Below are 24,784 nucleotides of genomic sequence, written 5' to 3'. Positions count from 1 at the left end.
AGGTGAAGTTGGACACTTAACCGACTGAGCCACCCAGGTGCCCAAACTTCTAGAGAATCTTAAAGTGAGACTTCAGAAGTTTTAACTATGGGTATTGTTATATCTTCTCTCCACTTTCTATTTTTTCTTTAACAATCAGATGTTAATATGTTAATAAACAATAGATTTCCTTTGACCAAAAATACTAACTAGACCAATATTTTAACTTAGTTAAAATAGTCCCCTGGTCAGTTTGAACTTCCCTAAGGAGTGCAGGCATCTGCAAAGGAGGAGGAGGAGGAGGAGGAGGAGGGAGGGACAAGTGCTTTGTCATCCTGTGTCCAGCTGGGGGTGGGCATTCCTGTGGGGCTGTTGCCCGGGTCCCTGGGAGAGCGGGAGGTTACTCTGCAGCCAGTGTAGCTACAGGACCTGGCATGACCATGGAGGGAGAGCCCTAGTAGTGCAGGGTCTCCAGGATCCATAACACTTGTCTGGGCTGGTGGTGATGGCACAAAGTGCCTGCCCAAGGGCAGCAGTGGAGAATGTATGTTCTGGAATACCTCTTTGAAATCCCCATATATGACAGCTCTAACAATTACATGCGTGACTGAAATAGCTGAGTAGTTTTCGTTTATCCAACTCAGTTTTTTTCATTAACCAATGAATTGTTAAAACCCATGCCAAGAGATTTTAAGGCTCAACACTATCAGAATTTTGAATGTGGAGTTAATGTTTTGAAAAAGAATAATGTTTTCTGGCATTAGTGTTAGTAAGCTTTGCCAAGAATGGAAGTACTTGGAAAGCCGATTGCATTAACAATTGTGAGTATGCTGAAGTTCTGCACTTTTTTTTTTTTTTAATTTTTTTTTCAACGTTTTTTATTTTATTTTTGGGACAGAGAGAGACAGAGCATGAACGGGGGAGGGGCAGAGAAAGAGGGAGACACAGAATCGGAAACAGGCTCCAGGCTCCGAGCCATCAGCCCAGAGCCTGACGCGGGGCTCGAACTCACGGACCGCGAGATCGTGACCTGGCTGAAGTCGGACGCTTAACCGACTGCGCCACCCAGGCGCCCCTGAAGTTCTGCACTTTTAATCATGATGCAGTTCATTTTTAATATGCCAATTTTGTTTTAAATGTTTGGTTCATATACTTTGGGCACTTTTGTAATCCACACTCATGGTAGTAAAATGCATTGTAAACAAGTGTAAACCACACCAACTATCACAGTAATCAGGCAAAACATGCACTTGATCTCATTGCTTTTAAAAGGCCTAATAGAGACAAGGTGGGATTATTCTTCTTCTGTTTGTCACATATTATAATTATAGTTGATATTTCAGGTTCAATATCAGTTAGAAGAATTCCATATGTATTTATCACTGAATTAAGACACTGATTATTCCTTTCAAAATACCCTTGAAACAGCCAGGATGCAGCAAAATTGACAAAGTAAAGGTATATCAACCTTTTTTTGGGAAAACAAATTTTAAGGGCAAAATAAGTTTTTAAAGATATCTTTATTTTTTTTATTTTTATTTTTTTAAAGATATATTTAAATACAAGTTTTGCTTTTAAACTTACAAAGCATTTGGATCTAAAATATATATATATACACTGACTTTCAAGATCATGTGTGCTAGTATCCTGACCACGCCCCCGCCCCCCCCCCCCCCCCAAAAGTAACAAGTATAGTTTGCTTAGTAGAGGTTGTTTTCACTCTAACTGTGGAAATTCTGGGTTTCTGTTCAAGAGACCAAAGAAACTGAGACTACCTTCCAAAGAAACACGATCGTCTCATGAACATCTCTTTTCTGTTCCAGGATTCAGCTAGGGTCACAAAGCAGTCAGTTATCATGACTCCTCCATCTGCTTTAATCTGGGAAAGTTCCTCAGTCTTACTTTGTCCTTGTCCAGTTTTGAAGAGTTCCAGCTACTTATTCTGTAGAATGTTGATTTGGGTTGGTTTGTTGTTCCTTCATGATTGAAGTCAGATTATGCATTTTTGGCAAATATAACATTATACCTTTTTAAAGTGATCTTTGAGGGGCACCTGGGTGGCTCATTCGGTATGAGTGCCCAACTTCAGCTCAGGTCAGGATCTCCCAGTTGGAGAATTCGAGCCCCACATCGCGTGGGGTCTGCTTCAGAATCTGTCTTCCTATCTCTCTGCCCTTCCTTCACTCGCTCTCTCAAAAATAAATAAACATTTTTTAAAAACTGAAATAAAATGATCTTTGAAAGGCCTGTTTGCAAAAACTTCCAGCATTAGAAATTGTGATTTCCCCCCCTCCCCAGGAATGCAAACTAAGACTGCATTGTTTTCTTTGTTTCTTTTCACAGCTCTTTGTCAGGTGGGCTCTTTTTGGCATTCAAAACTACATTCATTTAAGTATTTCTAGTGTCTTCCCAAAACAATTCGATTCCTTGTTGTTCAAAGAGGTCAGTGTACTAGGAGACTTTGAAAAACACAAATCTAAGGTGGCACCTTTTCAGAGGAAACTCATCTTATATTTGGGCACATAAGACCACAGAACCTTCACTGAGGTAGCCAACACTACTCTAGGGTTGAACAGGTTCACTTTTAAGCCTGGATTTGAAGATTAAAACAGAGAGTCTATTTAAATAATATATCTTAAAATTTAGAATTGTTTCATAGTACAGTTCAGAGTGCTGCTTTGGTACTGATTCTCCATCTCTGGACTTTTATATTCACAATGTAAAAAAATAATAGAGGTTAATTATATAAAACATTAAAATATCTTGAACTTTGGGAAAACGTAGATGCTGCTTCAGATACTGTGTTATACCAAAATACCTACATTTAAAGTATGAAATATCTAACTTTTATTTATGACACTAACGAGGGAGGGCTGTGAATGCATACTAAAGGTCATTATTCTCAACTTTAAAACTCTTCATGACTCATCCGATGGCTAAGTTCCATTTCCGGTCTTGCTGACCAGAAAGGACCTGGAGATTTGAATTCACTCAAGAGTTTTGTTTCTGCTGCCACTGCCCTCAGGGACCCCAGAGGAATTGTCATTTCTGTTTTCCTGATGTTTCAGGAAGATTGACTGGGTCCCAGTTTCCCTTGAAAGTTGGCCTTCCCTGGATGTGTGAAGTTTAGGGTTGTTCTTGGACAATGGACTTGCTGGAAGAATCTGGGTGGAAACCAGATAGTGGCTCCTCAGGATCTCAAATGACCTTGCTCTGATGGAGTCTCATAGGCTTCCCCACCCGGGTCACTGTGGATCAATAAAACCAGGCTGGCCTTCAGCATTGATTGAGATTAAGGCTGTCATTTCTGCCTAGATTTCTCACTTGTGCTGAAGAGTGTGGACTCTGGAATTAGACTGCCTGCCTTCACATTCCTGCCATACTGCTTATTTTTTAATTGCTTAACCTTGAGCAAGTTATGTAGTCTTTCTCTGTCTCTATCCCCCATGTTTAAAATGGGCAAAACAGTACTATCTAGCTGTATATGGGTAATCGAGGCACATATGTATAACTTAAACAAATGAGGCCTGGCACACAGGAAGCACTCAGCAGGTGTGAGCCATCATCCTCATCGCTCCCATCGGTCCACTCTCAGCACCCTGAATACTCCCCTTCCACCCAGTAGAGGCTGAGCTGCCGCACCCTACCCTCCTGGTGCATTCCTGGTCAAATCATTTTGCCCAAAGCATTCCAAGCACGTGACAAGGGTTCCCCAAGCCAGAAACAGCTCCCTCTACAGATTTTCTCCATCCAGCCTTGTGAGATGAACCAAGAACACATATTCTGCAAGCCCACAGTTGGTTGTGTTTCTGTTTGGCTTTTTTATTCTCACTGCCAGGCTACATCTTTGTTTCTTGTGGAAAGAGCCTCCCCATGTTTCCCTCTCTCCTTTCACCAGCCTCTCTTCCCTCCAGGCTAGCCAAGCTATCTTGTTGAATAGAATTATAATTTCTTTCTTTCCGTATTTTGAAAGTTATTAATTGTATCCCCCTGGTTACAGAAACTTGTCAGGGTGGCATTCAAGGCTCACTCACTCTCTTCCCCACCTTCATTTCCAGCTCATTTCTGGGTCTCCCCATGTCTGTGTCTTTTCCACATCACATTGTACACATCACATTGTACAACTTTATGCCATTGTACATTTGTTGACGGTGTTCCTTCTATGGATCTCCTTTCCTTCCCCTGTGTTTCCCACCCCTTCTAACACACACATACACACATGCGCATGCATACGAACTAAATCCAATGCAATTTACCCGACAGCCTTCTCTGATGTCCAATAGCCCCGCTTACTCTCTCTCTGAGGCTTGTGTTGATATTCTAAGCCTTTACTAGAGCACGAATCTCAGATTGAGATCATTATGTTAGCTTCTTTACACAAGGTACAGGGTTCCTTGAGCAAGAAATTGCATTATATTCTTTTTTTTTTTTTTTCAGTAGCCCTGATACTTAGCATAGTCTTGCAATTGCTGATGCTTATTGAACATTTAATGAATCTGACTGCATGTAGCTTGGTTTTGGCAAACATATATTTAAAAATCTGGATTTTTACAAAAGCTCTGCAAATATCCCCTCTGCATTTTCAAAAAGACTCGATTTACATAAAATTTTAGGACTCTGCTTATTATATAGAAAAGACCATAAAGTACTGTAGAAGGTGCTTACACGTGAAATTCAGTTATATGCTGTACCCTGGGCTTAGTTCTTTAGAGTCACTATCCTCTTTCACTGTCATGATGGCCCTAAGGACAGGGCCTATTATTAACATCCACAGTTAAGAAAACTGAAGCTCAAAGACCTCAGGTAACTCGCTTATCACTCTACTAGATCTGGGTGGGATTCAAGTCTGGGCATCTTATTACAGAGACTCCACTCTTAAACCCTGTAATGTCCCAATTCTGCATGACAAAAACCATCCGATCCAGTGGTTTGTGTAGAAGAAAACCTGAGCTGTAGTTTTGTCATTTGCTGGAAGAGATGGAAACTTCTCCAGGCCTCCCCATAGAGGTATCCTGAGGAGAAGACGGAGTTCTGAGAAATCACTCACATACAGAGTACCAGTATAAAGTTAAGGTTTAAACGAAAATGCTTCCTAGTCAGCATGCTTAAGGAGGCATTGTGGTTAGAGGTAGAAAGAAACCAGCTTACCACAGGAGCCTCACGGTAAATTGATTAAATCAGTTGTGTTCTGCTAAATGATTTGCGATATAGAAAAACTCAGAACCCCAAGAATTGTTCTCTTACATTTCTGGCACTTCCACCTCCACTCCCAATATTTTTTTTAACCGTTGTCCGTGATCTAGAAGTACAGTGATGGGAAGCCAACTGGTAATATTTATATTACACTAGGAACAAGAGAAACGGGAAAAGTGGGAAATGATACTAAGCGTTTTAATTCCTAACTGCAACACAACTTCTATGATAATTTTTAGAAAGATACACATCTGGCATACTGCATTATACCCTGTCTGTTGATTTTTTAAAAATCCTAAATAGGGAGAAAGCACAAGATTAGTAACTTCTATTTTATAAATGGTTTATGTCTCCCAGCCAATATTATGAAGCATGCAAAACTCTTACAACTTTTGAAAATAAAACAAAAGCCTTCGAAGAAATTTCTAGCTTGTGCAAAGTTGTTTTGGGCTTCAAGTCTATTTTGTTCTGATTGGGTCTGCGTTTTGGACATTCTTGGGAAAGACTACTTTTTGTTTATTTGTTTTTTTATTTTGTTTTGTCTTTTATGCCATGATAGAATTCAAAAAGAAACTTATTAAGAAAGGTTATATTGAGGTACCTTCCACACAAGGTACCTCATTGACATAACTGTAAGCCTCAGGGAGAAAAAGCTATGGGCCTCCTCCTCCTCCTTTTCCCCAGATCCTTCTTCCCTGGAGACACTGTGATGAGTTTCAGTAACTGCCATCTTTTGTTGGGAGAGAGGGAATGGCCTAGGTGGGTTGTGAGCCCTGGTGTTCCAGCATCTCTTGACCTGCGTCTCATAGCCCCAAGGAAAGCTGCACCTTTGTCTTGGAATCTGCCTGGTTCATTTATCATCTGTCACTGATTTTTGTCTGGGAACCAGAGACCAAAACTCTCCAGGGATACGTATCCACTTACATTCTTACGTGACTATGGTTTTAATAGCATAGTCCAGGAATATCCTTTTTTATGCTAATTTCTCTCCTTTTCAAAGAAAATGGCCCTGAAAATTCTGTAATTTTGTACGATGACCCTACTGCAATTGGCAGGCGAGGACAACCGTGCCATCTGACTGCACTGAAAAAGCAAACGGAAACCGGTCGCAAGTGTGAAGGCGTTTGCAGCTTCAGCATTTCTAGAGGTTGCTTTATCAGCACGCCTCCGAGCACAAATCCGGGCCGCTCCAGCTACCACCTTCCTGGCAGCCAGCAGCGTATGATGTGGCTGGCTCCTCCCGTGACACTCCCTTGGAAGGGTCACTTCGACTCATCGGCATGTTCTTATCTGTCTTGAGAAATTAAATGTGTGTTTCAGAGGGTGTTCATCAGGTTAATGAAAGTTTTCAGGAGGTTGTTTTGTTGTTGCTTAATTTGATTTATGACAGAGCTCTCAGGAGTTAGGTTTCTCTTTGGTCTCTGGTTTTTGTATGGTTATGGGTGGGCAGGAGTCTTTTTTTTTTTTTTTTTTTAATGGCATACCCACCATTTTTAAAACACACCCTTTCACAGAGGAAACAAAAGCTTAGTTTCATCAGTTTCAAAGTGAAACGCATATGCCCACCCAAAATGGCTTGGAGCAGTTATCAACCACACTATTATTGCCTTGTAATGTAGAGTCCCAGACAGTCCTCAGAGAATGTAGCAGTAGCATAAATTGTAGTACAGAACAGATTGTCAGATTGCCAGACAAGCAAGAGGATTCTGGGCTTGGCTCGGGGCAGTTTATTCTTCCTTGTAGGACAGTTTTCTTTTATTCACACGAGGAAAGATAAAGGGTTTCCCTCTCAGCTGCTCATGGAACAGTAGCTCCAGACAAGGGATGTGTTGAGAGGAACTGGCCTACTGTGCTCAATGAAGGCAGCTCCTACGGTTCCTGGCCTTTTATCCTTTTGTCCAAGGAATCAGCCCATTGTCTGCCAGGTCTTGGTCTCCTGTCTGGTGCCAGATGCCACGGTGCTATTCCGTTTGGTGTCACTGATAGCCCTTCCCACCATCCAGGGCTACCAATTCAGTTTCACAAAAGGGAGAGGTGTTTATCTTTCCTGATTTGTCTGCCTACTTGATGAACTAACTGCTTTTCTGCTGTGCCCCAGTCTGGTGGGAACTGGGGATGGCGAAGTAAGAAATCTGCTTCGCCGACAAGGTCAGAGGTGAGGGAGAGTGGGAGCTACCAAGTCCAAGGGCTGCAAAGCACACAGCACCGCCGCTTGTGAAGCAAACGCCCGTGCAGAACTGTGAGTCCTATATGGAGGTCTGCTCATGTTCTTAAGACCCCCTCAAGAAAGACTAGTTCAGTCTGTGAACTGAGACAGGTTTACCAGTCCAGGAACACTGCCCAGGACAGAGACGGTAACCATGGACAGAGTCACCACGCTTTCATTTGGGTTTCCATTGGAATTGTCTTTGTGAATGTTTAAGTATAGGCGTAGACCCTTTTTAAATTTTTTTTCAACGTTTTTTATTTATTTTTGGGACAGAGAGAGACAGAGCATGAACGGGGGAGGGGCAGAGAGAGAGGGAGACACAGAATCGGAAACAGGCTCCAGGCTCCGAGCCATCAGCCCAGAGCCCGACGCGGGGCTCGAACCCACGGACCGCGAGATCGTGACCTGGCTGAAGTCGGATGCCTAACCGACTGCGCCACCCAGGCGCCCCCGTAGACCCTTTTTAAAAGTCGGGATGGAGACTACTAACAGTGACATATATTGTCTGGCCAGCTGAGGGTGGAGACAGGCTTTTTCATAAGAAAAGGTATAATCCTCCACAGAGTTTGGCTGAGAACTGAAAACATTGCTTGGCACAAACTGGTAGGACCCTTCAGTGCTTTCCCATTATTTTTCCCTCTCACAGCCAGTGACATTTTTTCTGTTTTAACTCTAGGAATGCAGTTGTTAACTTTCATTCTGTGAAAGGCAATCTATCTGTCAGGCCTTCAGACAGGAAATAATGTGGATGTTTTGCCATAGGCAGTACCACCGTCAGCATTCCACTTCCAGCCTCCACGCGGGACTGAAGCTGCCTTCTGCTGTTGTGAGGGTTGTGCTGTGATGAACCCATCAAAATAACTTCTAATGCTGCGTTGATAGAGGGAGGGTCCATTCCATCCCCTGTAGGGCTTAGTTGCATTTTTGCCATCCATCCGTAAGAAGAGGAGAAGGTCTGGAGCCTGGGGGGCACAGGTGATTAAAGGAATGTATGTGTTTACATTTTATCTTTGAACTTCTCCCAACTCACATTCCTATCATGACTTTGGGAGGATACAACCGAATTAGAGTTTTACTGTATTTATGTGGTTTTTTGGTGTAGGAAATGATACACATTGCGCGACAGCTTAGCATGATGATATACGCTCTTTTCTCTGTAAAATATACGCAGTGTTGCAACCGTTACTTTCAACTGTTCCATAAAAATCTGAAAAAAAAAAAATCCAGTTGTTGAGGCAAGGGAAAGGACATCCTGCCATTTGCAACTACACGGTTGGACCAGGAGCACATTATGCTAAGTGGGATAAATCAGACAGAGAAAGACAAGTACTATAAGATATTGCTTATATATGGAATCTAAAAAAGCCAAGCTCATAAAAACAGAGTAAAATGGCATGGGTACCAGGGGATGGGGATGGGGTGGGGTGGATAAGCCAGATGTTGTTTAAGGGTACAAGCTTGTAACAAGTAGTAAATAAACCCTAATCTAATTCACAGTATAGTGAGTATAGGCAACAGTATTGAATTAAAGTTGACCCTTGAGCAATGCAGGTTTGAATTATGCAGATCACTTACATATGAATTGTTTTTTTAATACGGTACTGTAAATGTGTTTTCATGATTTTCTTAATACTTTCTTTTCTTTAGCTTTATTATAAAATATAGTATGTAATACATATAAAATATGTGTTCATTGGCTCTTTATATTATTGGTAAGGCTTCTGATCAACAGTAGGTATTAGTATGAAAATTAAAAAAAACAGGCTATTAGTAGTCAACTTTTTGGAGACTCAAAAGGTACACACAGGTTTTCAGCTGCACAGGGGTTGGCGCCCCTAACCACTACATGGTTCAAGGGTCCACTGTATAATCACCAAACTTTCTAAGAGACTAATAATTCCAATTATGTAACATGATGGAAGTGCTAATTATCTTTCCAGTGACAATCACATTAAAGTACATAAATATATCAAATGAATATATAGTATACCTTAGATTTAGAGTGTTATATATCAAATATATTTCAACTAAAAAGAATTCAAACAAATTCTCATTGATGATCAATTTAGACTTGCTTACCTCACTGTTTTTATTAGGACTCATTGGAATGCTATAGAAATTTGAGAGATCAGTATCATTATCACCATTTGGAGAGGAGGATATACGTTCTTATTTTGTATTGGAAAAGATAAGTTTGGTTAGAAAAATACTCTCATTTATGAGTAGCAAGAAGTTACTAGTTATTTCATTGTTATTAGATTTGCAAAGCAAGTCTCTTCACTCATCTGCACAAAAAAGGAATTTCAAGTATATGTGAACTAAGAAAGAGTTGCAAAAGTGAAGCACAATAACCTGACTCACTTTAATTTTTAAAAAATGTTCATCCTTCAACTTTATTATACAAAAATGGATTTAGTGTAAATTGCTTATCTACCATGCTGTGAGCACTATTAAAGTTCATAAACATCTATATATTTATTACACGAATGATTTTCTTTCCTCCCTTGCTTTTCCACATTTCTTTTCCTGACCTTTTCATGATATTTTAAAATGCCAGGATTAGGGGTGCCTGGGTGGCTCAGACAGTTAAGCCCCAGACTTTGGCTCAGGTCATGATCTCATGGTTCATGGGTTCGAACCCTGTGTCAGGCTCTGTGCTGACAGCTCAGAGCCTGGAGCCTGCTTGGGATTCTGTTTCTCCCTCTCTCTCTCTGCCCCTCCCCTGCTCACACTCGCTCTTGTGCATTCTCTCTCTCTCTCTCAAAAATAAACATTAAAAAATATTTTTAATGCCAGGATTAAATCTTTTATGCATCTTTATAATCAGGTGTGGCTTTTAAAAACTGTTGCAAATAAAAGAACATTTAGGGGGCGCCTGGGTGGCTCAGTCGGTTGGGCGGCTGATTTCGGCTCAGGTCATGATCTCACAGCTCGTGAGTTCAAGCCCCGCGTCGGGCTCTGTGCTGACAGCTCAGAGCCTGGAGCCTGCTTCAGATTCTGTGTCTCCCTCTCTCTCTACCCCTCCCACGCTCATGCTCTGTCTCTCTTTCTCTCAAAAATAAATAAACATTAAAAAAAAAAAATAAAAGAACATTTAGCTTCATTTCAATTCTAACAATATTTGGAAGGCCACCACGTGCCAGGTATTGTACAAGCTGCTGGATAGAAAAAGTGATGGGATAGAAAAGTTTCTAACTCCATGGGACGTAGTCTAAAAGGAAAACAAGCATTGTTTATTTGTTTTAATAGATTTATTTATTTACTCACTACTAACTATGAAGTACTTCTATAGCCCTCATGCGAGGTACTGTTCTAAGCAGTTTGCTAGTATTAACTCATGTATAAGTAATTATATATGATGATTGTCTCTAAGTAACCTTTTTCTATTTGGATTTCACTCTCATTCAATAATAGGGAATAACAGAGATTCGAGGCACAAAGGTAAACACATAGCATTTCTCTTTTATTCTGTTACATCTTCTGAAGCTGAAACCTGGAAGGACAGTGGAGAAATCTGGTCCCTTATGGCAGGAGAGGAGTGCCTAGTTGGGTTCATGATCCTCTCCTGGACCTTTTTCTTTCCTTCCTCCTCCTTCCTTACCTGATGTTGGCACTGCTGTCTCTTGCCTATTACCTGATGTTGCTGTCGACTCTTCCCATCCTGTTTTATTTGGTTAATGAAGAATACCTGTTGTCAAAATTGGCTTTTGCTAATCCCTATTTTCTTAGGATTATTATGTCTTGCATACGTGACTTAAAATTTTTTTTATGTTTATTTATTTTTGAGACTGAGAGAGACAGAGCATGAGTTGGGGAGGGGCAGAGAGAGAGGGAGACACAGAATATGAAGCAGGCTCCGGGCTCCGGGCTCCAGGCTCTGAGCTGTCAGCACAGAGCCCGATGCAGGGCTCGAATCCACGAGCTGTGAGATCATGACTTGAGCTGAAGTCGGTCGTTTCACTGACTCTGCCACTCAGGTGCCCCAACATACATGACTTTTAAGATGACCGTTTACAAGCTAAACTTGAACTTGAGTAGCCTTAGGAAGATCTGTTTTTCTTGTTCAGTTCAAAATCTAATTTTGTCCTTTGAGAGTTCATTGAGCTTCCTATTGCTTTTCAAGCAACTCAATCTAGAAAACAGTGTGTTATGTTCTAATTGCATAACTTATACTATGGTATTTCAAAAGCCTTTAGAGATTCCTCTGCCTTTTTATAAACTTCATTTTGCAAATCAAAATAAATTATATGGGTTAACCATAAGGTACTGTAAGAGAGAGATAAATGTGTAAATTGCATGAAAACAAGATTGTTACCACGCATTGGCAGTCTTTTAGTTCTGGAACCTTCTTTTAGTTCTGGAACCTCCTTGGAAAAATATTTGTGAGTTTCTTTGAGCAAATTTAGGAGGTCCCTAGAACATCACTTTTATGATAACATTTTCTTCACTACCTAATGTGTTTAACCTTTGTTAGTCGTCTTTTACAAAAACTAGAACCTATCTCTTGGGTTGTTCACAATTAACTGGGTCTAGCCTATTGCTTATCTGGAATTAGCCACTTCCCCCCTTGGCTTGTCAGTACAATCAAGTCCACATTCAGGCACTAATCAGCAGTTCCACTATTAAGCAAAACTTCAGTTGGGTGAAGATTACCATCTTATATATGTGTTGTCTGCTAAATTTCACCTTTAAGGAAAGAAATATGCCCATTCTTTGTGCTGGCCTAAATTTTGAATGTGCCCAAAGTGTGCTTTGTTTTTAGGACCATATTGTGGAAGTATGCCTGTTCCCAAAGAACTCCTACTGAACACAAACGAAGTCACTGTTCGCTTTGAGAGTGGATCCCACATTTCCGGGCGGGGATTTTTGCTGACCTATGCCAGCAGCGACCATCCAGGTATAGCAAAAGAATCAACACAAATCTGTAAACGTGTGTCTGTCTATGAATTGCTCTTGCTACTTATAACCGTCTCTGGATAGAATTGTGACCTCAGGTACCGAGTATGTGTAGGAAGAGAAGAATGTTATGTCCTTGTAAGCAGTTAGATCTGAACTCAGAATACTTGTATCAAGCTTGTTAGATTGATCAGCTGACCTATATGAGAAAGGGTTGATCTCGTTTTCCTAGAAACCTTGGATGGTACATTTTCAGGTCTATTTTAAGGTCTGGCTGCTAAGGTCTGCCTATTCTCTGGAGCCCTCCACCAACCCTTCTTAGCTTAGGGGACACACTGTTTAACCAGCGGCACCTCTGCCCTCTGCCCCACCCTCATTCGCATATACCAGTACACCAGCATAGAAGAGGCATGTGAGTGTGAGTCACATGTGGAGTCACTGTCACAGTGTGCCTTAACCATGGAGCTGATACTTGAGCAGGAGAGAAGGGAGCATGAATACTGACAAGGGAGGAAAGCATGGCCTCCTGTCCAGGCCTCTCGTGCCCCGGAGTGATGACTGTGCAGTGCACTCCACGTCTGCCCAGGGTCACAGACGTGCCCAGAGTTTCTGCGCTCAGTCCCGTCTGGCCAGAAATGCTCTGGGAAGGGGGTGCACCATTCATTTCCCTCTCAGCCAATCAAATCTGGCCAATCCCAGCATGGCTAGTGTTCACCATATGTTGTTCCCTAAGAACTATTGAAAATATTAAGGAAAGAAAGAACTATTGCAGCAAGTGTGGAATATTGTGGAAACTATACTAGGTTGAACTAAATGCATGAAAATCCACAGTACCTTAACATCTCTGTTGCTGAGTGTCCATTCAGTTCTATACTCCAAAAGAAAAGAACATCCTCTTTTTAAGTCCTTGGTCCTGACTGATTAAAGTGAAAAGGTTGTATTCTCAGTAAACATGAGGTTCCATGGTCACTCAGATGCCACTAGCTAAATTGCTAAATTAAAATGTTCCCGAATCTTCTCTGTGAACTAAGTCAGGCTTTTGAAATTGTTTTCCTCCTGCCAAGAGAGGTTATGCACATGATCTTTGTAGGCATTTGGTAGACAGTAATGAGTCAATGTTGGTTTTTCTGTTTGAAATAGTTTCTGTTATCATCCATTGGGCAGTTGCTGAAAAACCATCGTTGGTGGTAGAAAAGCGAAATGGGGGAGACTGATTAAATCCTGAAGATAGTGTTCTCAGTGTTAATTTATTTTTAAATGGAAAAAATTCAGATAATAACTAGATAGTGGATAAACACTTTTTAAAAGTTCTTTTTTATTTAAAATTATTAAATTCTTTTATTTAAAATTCTTTCAAGTTCTTTATTATTTTTTTTTTTTAGCATGAGTGTCCTAACTTCCATTCAGGCTCCTAATTGCAATTACCTTTATTTACGACAGATTTAATAACATGTTTGGAACGAGCTAACCATTATTTGAAGCCAGAATACAGGTAAGTACAGTGTCCTAGCTGTGCTGCAGTCCTATGTTGCTGAACATTTTGTTTTCCTTCACATTAAACCAGATAAAGTACCTTATTTGTATTTAATTTTTTTACAGCATTTATGTTCTTTTTTTTTTTTAATTTATTTATTTTGAGAGAGAGAGAGAGAGAGAGAGAGAGAGCAAATGCAAGTGAGCAGAGTAGGGGCAGAGAGAGAGGGAGAGAGAGAATACCAAGTAGACTCCACACTGTCAGTGCAGACCGCAGCACGGGGCTCAGTCTCACAAATTGTGAGATCATGACCTGAGCTGAAGTCAGGAGTCCCATGCTCAACCTACTGAGGCACCCAAGCACCCATACAGTGTTAATATTCTAACTAATGAGGAATACTTGAAATGATTTCTTATATAGCAGAGATCAGCAGACCTTTTGTCCAGGGCCAGATAGTAAATATTTTAGATTGTGCAGGTCATCCAGTCTCTTTTGCATCCATTTATAGTTTCTGTTGTTGCTGTAATGCAAAAGCAGTCATAGACAATATGTAAACAAATGTGTAAATAAAACTTTATTTACAAAAAGAAGCAGCAGCACAGATTTGGCCCATGAGCCACAGTTTGCTGACTCCTGAGCTCTACTTTGATACCAATGAGCATAATGGAGCCCAGAGTGTGTATTTTTTTAACCCGGCCAGCATTTGCAAGTGACTTTTAGAATTTCTTCACTTTCAGAGGGAGCTGATCTTGTCTTTCCCACAGAGGAGAAACCTACTGAGAATAGGAGATGAAATATTTGATCCCAGCTTTACTTTAACTGGAAAAATTATTCAATCTCTTTGATGTACCTTTCCTCATCTATAAAATAAGAGTCTAGAGCAGGATTTCTCAGCCTTGGCACTATGGTGTTTTGGGTTAGACGATTCTTTGTTGTGGAGAGCTGTTCTGTGCATTGTTGGATATTTACCAGTATCCCTGCCCTCTACCCTGTACGTTCAAGTTGTGATAACCAAAAATGTTTCTAGACATTGCCAGATGTCTTCCAGGGTGGGCAAAATTCACTCCCTGTTGAGAACCAATGTTCTAGAGAGGATTGTCAACAACACTAACTCCAGCTATAACTCCTTTGAGTGCTTTGTTAATGCCAGTCATAGCTCCCTGGCCTTTGCATATATAACTCATGTGAATGTTCCAACATCCCTGCGAGGTAGGTTCTGTTAGATCCTGCAAATAGAGGCACAAACTAGTGAAGTAGCTTGCCCAGGGAGGCCCAAGGGTCTATGGTCCTGACCATCTTAGACATTCTAATAAATAAAATTATTTTATATGCAGAATCTGTTCTAGTGTTATCTATTATTAAGTCTAGTAGAGAAACAAAAATGAAAATGGTCAATAATTTAAATAATTAGAAAACAAAATTGAAAAAAAAAACAGTAATTAATTACAGCTGCCCTGTAAGGTTGCCATTCTTTCAATATAAACACATGCCAGCATTCTCTGAGATCTTTCCAGCTGTACCTATAGAGTCCCAGTGGTGAGAGGGCCTGTAGGCATCAATGTTCATTTCCTGTCCTACAGAAAAGAATACATTCGGGCCTACAGAGTGATGTTATGGTGCCAGATCATCTAGGCTGTAACTCAGTTGTTTTGTAGTATTTAAAGATGAGGTATGGTGATATACACGTCCACACTCCCTCACCTATAATCGTGAAATGTAGAAAGTTTTGAAAGTTGAAAGGTTTTTGTAACTCATTTGGTGGCAGTACCTGATTAGTGTGACCTTAAATTCATTTGACAGCAAAACTGAACTAAATTAACGAGTCTATTCAGTCTTTGTGTTGACTTAATATGACTATTCATGTATTTGATACAGAGATATTAATGTTTTTGATTAATGTATGCAGCCATAAGATGAATCTAATGTGTAACCTGACTACGCTGACAGCGCTATATTATATAATTAAAATTTGCTGAGAGTAGAACTTAAATGTTCTCACCAAAAATATATGCATTACATACATTTTAAATGTTTATATATTTAGATATTACAATATGCGAGGTGATGGATATGCTAATTTACTAGTTGGGGAACATAAATCATCACGATATACACTTGAAATACCTTACAGTTTCTTAATTATACCACAATGAATTACTTCCAATTGCAAAAGTAATCTGTAACTAATGTAGACCGTCACTGTCCAATACTAGCCATGTGTGAATATTAAGCACTTAGGCTGTGGCTAGTCCAAATTTAGATGTGCTATCAGTATCAAATAAACAGCATAATTCCCTCCTGCATGTTCTATAGAGGAGAAATATGTTTTAAGTGTAATTTATACTTTTTAGTTTAATTATAATTCAATAAAATACAAATTCTTTATTTTATTTTTCCAGTAAATTCTGCCCGGCTGGTTGTAGAGACATAGCAGGAGACATTTCTGGGAATCTGGTGGATGGATACAGAGATGTAAGTACCTGAGAGTAATTATAGGGCATGGTGGAAATTAAGAAGTACTTATTGCTCTGCCTAAATGCATCCTGAAGTAAAGTCAAATAAGATCTCAAACCCCATAGATAAATGTACAAGTTTCTATTTTCTGAAAATAAATGAAATAATGAGTATAAAAACCAAGGTTATTCATGCATTCATTCCTGTTTTTCCATGCATTTCCACTTAAGCATGCTGTAAATGAAATGGTAAACAAAGCCCTTTTCAACCCTAAGAGTATAATTCCATCTATTTTCTTTATTTTAATGCTCCAGCTGATTCATATAGCATAGCCAAGGACATGAACATTCACATCACAGGATAACAACATTGTGTCTGGGAGCAGTGAAGCCATCTGCCCTGCACTTACATAGTATTCCTTCCTTCCTCACATCCCAGTTTCTTATGCAGAATGAGACTCTCTGGTTACACACATTGTTCCCAGAGAAAAATAAATTCACAAGACATTTTCCCTAAAGTATATGTCCTGTCTCCATATACACAGTCCTTTATTTCTTATTATTTGCAGATCTCTATCCTGGAAATTTGATATCTGATTTTTGAATATTAACATTGCTATTTAAAATAGTTTCATTCAGGAGCACCTGGGTGGTTCAGTCGGTTAAGCGTCCAACTCTTGGTTTCGGCTCAGGTCATGATCTCACAGTTTGTGAGATTGAGCCCCGCGCCCGGCTCTGTGCTGTCAGCACAGAATAGAAATGCAGACAGCACAGAGCCTGCTTGGGATTCTCTTTTTCTCTCTCTCTCTCTCTCTCTCTCTCTCTGCCCTTCCTTCTCTCCCTCTCTCTCCCTCTCTCTCTCTCTCTCCCTCAAAAATAAATAAATATTAAAAAAATAAAATAGTTGAGTTTACAGCATCTGGGAATTGGCTTGAGTTATGAAATGTGAAAATCTGTGTAGTGTTGGAACTTTCCTGAGAGTTACTGACATGTGTCTTCAAGCATGGAAAAAACCATACATGTTCCAGGTGATTGATAATTTTATCTCTAGCAGGGGAAAAACAAACTTGGCTTTAATTTTTGCTTTTAGTATATCCTGATTCTGGAAGCAGCAGATTGTGCTCTTTGTTTTCCTTTATTGTGTAGTGTCTTTATTTACAAGATTGGCATAGGATATTCATTTGGCCTATAAATTGTTTGAATCTTAAAATGTTTTACAATACCTCGATTTAAGATATACTTGGCACAGGCTATTTCTAAATGACTTCAGGAGATTGAGAGAAACAAACAGTCGAAGTGTAGTGTTTCCCTCAGCAATAAAGAGTTTCTATTTGTTATTTTAACATCCCATGCAGGAAACTTCAGAATTATGTGCAGTAAGAGAGAGAGCATCACTTATTTTCTTATTTTAGTTGTTTATCTTTCTCCTCTTGACAGAGTTCTGTTTTTAGTATAACAGGTAAATGGTTTCCTATCGATCTGAGTACGCCAACTTTAGGTGCTTGCACACAGGTGGCCTATTTGACTCTGTAGCTAGTTTCATATCATTTGCTTTTAGGATGACTTCATCTGGAGGGAAAATTTATATTTTGAAAACTCTTCAAAGAAGTCTTATCAGTGCCTTTTTGGTATATGTTGATCTCGTGGGTGTATTCCATATCTATTGCTACATAACAATATTACTACCAATTTAAAAGATTAAAACAACACATGTGTTACCTCTCGTGTTCTCTGGGTTAGGCGTTTGGGCACAGCTTAGCCGAGTTCTCTGCTTCAGGATCTCACAGGGGTGCATCCAAGCTGTCAGCTGGGGCTGCATTTCATCTGAGGCTCAACTTGGCTTTGAAGCTCACATGGTGTGGGCCACATTCAGTTACACATGGATTGTTGAACAGAAGACCTCAGTTTCTTCCTGGATTTTGGCTGGAGGCTCTCCTCAGCTCCTTGCCATTCGGGCCTATCTGACATCACTGCTTTCTTCAAAGCCACCCAGGGAGAATTTCCCGACAAAGGAGTCTCCTAGCAAGACAGGTTACAACCTTGTGTAATGTTATCATGGGAGTAGCATCCTACCACTTTTGCTATTGTTCTCTTAATTAGAAGAAGGCCACAGCTCCCACCTAAACCCAGAGGGATTATGCAGTGGGGGAATGCCAGGAGGCAGAGATCCTGGAGGTTATCAGAGTCTGTCCTCCGTGGTGCCTTCATCTTAGGGAATGTGTTCAGTTGTAGCAAGTTCTTCCTAGAAGGGTCTTTGCAAAACCGAAGCATATTTTGTAGGTCAGGACAACAGAATCTGTAAAACAAGTTACAAGAGAAAATGTTGAAGAAACAGGTTCTCCGCGTCAGAAAAGAAGTATGTTGTCTTAAAGAACAATTACAGAAAAGGAACTGGTTCATTCTATGTTGTTCCCGAAGGCAGAACTAGGGTCATAGGGTGAAAGTTACAGAATACCCGGTTTTAGTTACATGTAAGGAATAATTGAGCAGTGCAAAATGGAGTCGAGTGTCTCAAGAAATGGTGAGCCCTAGTCCCAGGAAGTGTCAGGTGTAGGCGTTAAACCATTTGTCAGACATGGCCTATGTATGTGTAGGAAGGTGCTGTGGGGCGGAGAAAGTGACAGTCTGTCAGGAAGTATCAGCGGAGAACTTTAAAGGTCTTTTTGAATTCTTAAGGTTCTGTGAATCTGTCTCCTTGACTGATGAATTAAGGCATCTGTATTGGTATATGCTTACCACGCTAGCTAAGTAGGATGAGCTTCTCTTTGAGATCTGCTTTACCCAGAAACCAGAAATAAAAAAGCCCTAGAATAGTTTCTCTCTTGGCACCTTCTCCCAAGTCTGCTGACTATACCATCTGCTTTTAAGACATCACTTAATAACTTGTTTCAGTAAATTCTCCATACCCCCAGAATATTCAAGAAAGACTGTAGAATAATGGAAGACAGTATATGTAGTGCACCCCTGGTTTAGGAGGAGAAGGGGAGAAACCAGGCCTTTGTACACACCCACAAAAAGCCATCACACAGGGAAATACATTATAATAGCGTGTGATTGTTTCCAGGTGATAGCAAGCAGTGTGAGTGATTTTTTTCATATTTTCCAACATTTCTAAAATGAATTCAAATAACTGTTGCAAAGAAAATGTTGCCAGGGTGCATGGGTGGCTCAGTTGGTTAAGCGTCTAACTTTGACTCAGGTCATGATCTCGTGTTTCATGTGTTCAAGCCCCACATTCGGCTCTGTGCTGACAGCCTGGAGCCTGCTTCGAATTCTGTGTCTTCCTCTCTCTCTCTGCCCCTCCCCTGCTCGTGTTCTGTCTCTCAAAAATAAATAAACATTAAAAAAAAAATAACAAAATGTTGCCAATATGGTAATTACGAAGACTGTACCAACATAGGAACAATTCATAGGATAGACCGTGGAACATATATATTTAACATTTTACTGTCATTTTAAAACATGAGCTTTATTCATGTTTTATTAAATTCAATATGAAGCGTTTACTTTTTTTAAAGTTTTCTTTATTTTGAGAGAGAGAAAGAGCATGAGCAGGGGAGGGACAAAGAGAGAGAAAGAGTGGGGGGAGAGAGAGAGGGAGAGAGGGAGGGAGGAAGAAAGGGAGAGAGAGAGGAAGGGAGGAAGGGAGAGACAGAGAGAGAAAGAGAATCCCAAGCCCCAAGGCAGGGCTCAAACTCATAAACCATGAGATCATGTCCTGAGTCAAAATCAAGAGTTGGACGTATAACTGACTGAGCCACCAAGCACCCCTGAAGTGTTTACTTTTATATTAAATTTTATTTTAATACTTTGTCAATACTTTCCAGTACAAGATGACTTTTCCTAAAGGAAGACATAAGAAAATACTCCAATTCTGGCATGATTTGATAATCACTTTGAAAGTTGATGTAGTCTTGACATTGTCTTGAGACTGTATACTCACAAGCTCTCTCTCTCTCTCTCTCTCTCTCTCTCTCAAAATAAATAAACATTTTAAAAAAAAGGTTGATGTAGTCTTCATGCTGATCTATTTAGCCATGTTTTATGGTTTAATGAACTTTGGAAATGTTTAATACCATCACCTGCAATTTTGTGAGCCATGTAGGTGTTCTCAGATGTCTGAGAAAATGTAAATGAAAAATTAGGTTTAAATTATTCTGTTTGAGTTGAAGCCAGTTCACCATTTAACATAGGCCAGTGAAGTGACTTTCCTATATTTACATTTCAGTGAGGCTTAGACTTTGAAAATTGCTAGAAAATCAAAGTATAAATTTCCTCTTCCAAAGGAAATTTATAAAAATCAAGTTCAGTGAAAGTAAAAATTTAAAATCAACACCCAAAAGCCCCAATTTAAGTAAACATTTATTTAAGTTGATTGAGTGAGCGAGGAATTTTGTTTTCCTTAAAGAAAATAATCCTGTGATAATTTTATAAAAATGTAACAGCCAGATTTGGTGGTTATTCTCCTGGAGTTGTATCCTGTGGCCTGCATTGAATATCATGGAAAAATGTGAGCTGCAGTTGAATAAATTCCATAAAATGGGTATATACTGCTGGGGTCCCTCAACGCTGATTACTATGGAAAATGGGAATGTATGTTGGCCAATGATGCTGGTAGGTTCTATTGCTAATTGACCTGTGAACCTGTTCTCTTTGTAACCAAGGAGTCCTTGGGACATGCCAAGTCCAGTGAGAGCTCTCCACTAGGCAGCTCTTGGGATAAAGACTACCCCATCCACCGAACAAATTCCAAGGAACAAACTTCAAATGATCTCAGGGACAGTGGGATTATCTACCCAGTAGACCACTGAACCAATTGCTTTTCATCTTGGGGCTGAGAGACCTAGGCAGGCCGGCAGGGACGTCATAGTAGGTACATAGGGTGCCTATTAGAATCACAAGGTAATAGGCCATTAGAAAAGATACTAGACATCATGCAGTCCAGGTTTTTCATTGTACAGAGGAATTGGGGAGCTGGATCCACAGCAGTGACATGACTTACGCACACCTAGTAGAGTTAGACACAAAGCCAAGACGATGAGCTAAATTGCCAAATTTAAATTCAAGGCTTTTCTGTTATAACTGGCTGCTCCATTTTGTACTCCAAGAATCTACAACAATGATAACAAACCTTTTTAAAGAAGGAACATTCAGAAAAAATAAAAACACAAGCTGCCTATTTAATTTAAAGATCACTATCTTGGGGGCACCTTGTTGACTCAGCTCGTTGAACATCTGACTCTTGCTTTGGGCTCAGGTCATGATTCCAGGGTGGTAGGATCAAGCCCTTCATTGGTAGGATCATAGCACTCTGTGCTAAGAGTGGAGCCTGCTTCAGATTCTCTCTGTCCTTCTGCCTGTCCCCAGCTCGCACTCACTCCCTCTCTCTAAAAATTAATAAATAAAATAGGGAATCCTGGGTGGCTCAGTCAGTTAAGCGTCTGACTCTTGATTTTGGCTCAGGTCATGATCTCGCAGTTCCTGAATTTGAGCCCCGCATCAGGCTCTGTGCTGACAGTGTGGAGCCTGCTTAGGATTCTCTCTCCATCTCTGCCCCTCCTGCACTCTCTCTCTCCCTCTGTCTCTCAAATAAATAAACTTAAAAAGAATAAAAACAAAATAAGATAAAACACTGTCTTTTTCTCATCTTCTAGTATTTCTGTTTTTCTCCAAAATCAAGGAGGGTAATAACCACATCTGTCTTTCAACATTCTCTTATTTCTTCTCTGTCAGGAACTGTCCTTCTCTTTTGTTTCTGAGAGCCATTATTGCAAGACTGACTCATTTTCCCAAATCTAACCTAGTTTGGGAAATATGCACTCTCTAAAGATCACAGAAGTTCTCAATTTTATTGCAACCACAATTATTATAAAATATTGTTGGTCTCCTTGGTCCCCCAGATATTGTAACCAAAATCCAAGAAATTTTTTCCACTGACAATAAAGTACCAATGTTGTCAACACAAAGAGAAATTCCCAAGTCCAGTTATCGAGACATAATTTCATGAGCTGCTCTTCCCATGTTGGCATTAGCCATCATGGAGAAGGGGGGCATTGCTAAAGATGATTTGGAAAATGATGTTTCTCAGCCCCTCAGTCCTGGGCTCACTGCCTAGCCACCCTCCCAGGCAGGTCTGTGCCCATGGGGACCTAAGGGCCTGGGCACCCCGTGGAAAAGTTTCAGTCCTTCCTCCAGCCCCATTTCTAATGTGCCAGTGCCAATCCCAAGGCCACCTGCTAATCAGCCAGTCAGGTGGTCCTGCTCAGTCTGTCATTCCAGGCAGCAGACTTGGAGGCCTGGGCAGGTGCCAGCTGTCTGACCCTCCCAGAGGAGACTCAAGAAATGAGGTGGAGGCTGTGGGCCCTGGGTTGCTCATCGTCATTGCCCTAAGACCTTTATGAAGTCTTTTGTTCCATTTCATATTCTGTTCTGTTTTTAATGCCCTGTTCAGTCTCTAAATCAATTGTAAAACAAAGCTATGGTATGGAAGATTCACCTTCTCAAAGGATCCTTAGTATGTGTATCTGCTAAAGCAGATGTAAGAAACTGATTAGTTATTTCTATTTCTGTTTGAAAAGCCACCCCCAAATTGAGTGGCTTAAAATAACAACCGTTTTATTTGCTGATGAGTTTGAGGGTCAGGATTTGGGCTAGTCAGTTCTTAATCTCCCTTTGCCTAGAATAGCCCCTGTAATCATGTGGGGGGATCATCTGGGGGCAGAGTGTCGAAGGTGGCCACAGTGACATGTGTGGCGGTTGGTTGTGCCATGTTCTCTGCAGCAGAACAAACAAGCTACCTGGCCCAGTGCAGTCAGTAGGAGGTGCCTACACAAGGGCATGACCATGGGGAGGCGTTTGTTATTCACTGGGGGGTCACCACTACTAAATTACCTACTTCCTCTCTAGTGGACGGGTTCCCAAGTTAGCATAAAATTGGTGACTCTAGTGTCATTTTGAGATCTGCTGCAGAGAACATGGCCCAGTCAACTGCTACACATGTCACACGTGTCATAGTAATGCAATAATTTTCCCCTCTTCTTTTTGTTTAATAAGGTACAGTGTAGCAATGTCATGGGTCAACTAGGGATCCTGACCACGTGTTATAACAAAATGGAAAACTCCCACCATGTTTTTAATGTGTTCTTGAGTAGCTGTGAGTGATGATGTTGCTGTATTTTAGACCTCTGTATTGTGCAAAGCCGCCATCCATGCTGGAATAATTGCAGATGAGTTGGGAGGTCAGATCAGCGTGCTTCAGCTCAAAGGGATAAGTCGATATGAAGGAATCCTTGCCAATGGTGTGCTTTCAAAAGAGTAAGTACTTTGTTTTCTGTTTTGAGTGGAAGGTAACCCCAAAAGCATAATTTATCAGCTCACAGTTTTGAAAGGACAGTGGGTGTATGATACCAAGGGTTTGTCAGCTGGGAAGAATGTGTGTGAATGCTTAAAGCAGCATTTATGGTGTGTTTGTAGAAGATAAATGCAGCAATGTAAGAGCTCACTGGTTATGCTGACAAGTAAATTAAAATTAAAATGGTACACATCTGAAGTTCTAGGGCAGAGGAGTGTTTCTACTCTCAGGTGCTTTAGTAGGAGAGAACAAAGCCTGTTCCTTTTCAGTTTTTCCAGTTGTAAATTACCTGTTATCTCCAATGTTACCAAAGGTACTGAAGGAGACAGAGAACTGAAATAAGCCCCCATAGAACCACCAAGCTCCCCTAGAAGATCCTTGGAGAGAAGCTCTTAGTGATGAGTAATAGTTGGGAAGTGAAGGAAGGTTGTTAATTAGCATTAACCTCTCTGTTCGCTGTTATCCTCTGCTCTTTTAGCTTTATGAGAAAAAAGTATGTCAGTTGTACAATTGTTTAAACATTCAACCTGGGCTTTTAATGCGTTTAGGTTTCTTCAGCTTCTGGAGTGGAAAACAAGAGCTAAATATAAGCCCCCCTTTTGGTCCAGGTGTCCATGCATTGAAACAGGCAGCTTGGAGTGGGCCAGAGGGTGGCTTTCCTTGCTTGGGTGGATGCCTTATGAGAGAAAGTGATCCTCAAGCCACGTGTTTATCTCTTGCTTCCTCCCTCCCTGTCTGCCTCAGAAATGTCTTCCTGCTACCATGACCCTGTGTTTTTGGGACAGGTTGTCACATAGTCTTGGGCTCAAGGATATGGCACAGGACAGAGACTGCAGACATTTCAGGATCCAAAAGTAGGAAAAAGTAGGTTAGGGCCTGTATTGTCTACCCCTCCCTAGTGTGTATGCGGATCCCCCCGGCCCTGTCCCGCCATTTTGGTGTGGTCCCTGCTTGTGTGAAGAAAGAACATGATCATCATACTTCCCTGTTCTTTCTCCCAGTGGATGTAGACCATTTCATCTGGTTAAAAACATAAGGGGGTAGATAGCTTCCCTAGTTAGCATAAATATAGTACCTCTGATGTCATGTTGAAAAAGTTATGCAATAATTTTTTCTCTTCCCCTCCTACTTTTTATTTACATGTATTCTAGCTTAGTTTAGCTATCTTGTGCTTCACATAGGGATTCTGACCACAAGTTACAGTATTATTTTTATAGGAAAAAGTATCT

At 40.6% G+C, this 24,784-nt stretch overlaps 1 protein-coding gene across 1 annotated transcript in view; it reads left to right on the top strand.

Moving 5' to 3' along the window:
• DCBLD1 (discoidin, CUB and LCCL domain containing 1) overlaps positions 1 to 24,784 on the top strand; it is a 67,472-nt gene that overhangs the window by 26,819 nt on the left and 15,869 nt on the right. Inside the window, exons 3-6 of the mRNA XM_019418190.2 lie at positions 12,144 to 12,278; positions 13,718 to 13,769; positions 16,151 to 16,223; positions 23,385 to 23,518. Coding sequence (XP_019273735.2) covers positions 12,144 to 12,278; positions 13,718 to 13,769; positions 16,151 to 16,223; positions 23,385 to 23,518 — 394 coding nt within the window. The remainder of the gene's footprint in view (positions 1 to 12,143; positions 12,279 to 13,717; positions 13,770 to 16,150; positions 16,224 to 23,384; positions 23,519 to 24,784) is intronic.

Source organism: Panthera pardus, unplaced genomic scaffold (assembly GCF_024362965.1).
Source record: "Panthera pardus isolate Hobbes unplaced genomic scaffold, ASM2436296v1 HiC_scaffold_17, whole genome shotgun sequence".
NCBI lineage: Eukaryota > Metazoa > Chordata > Mammalia > Carnivora > Felidae > Panthera > Panthera pardus.
Note: the sequence above shows the minus strand (reverse complement) of the source record. Positions and strands in the feature narration are given on the sequence as shown.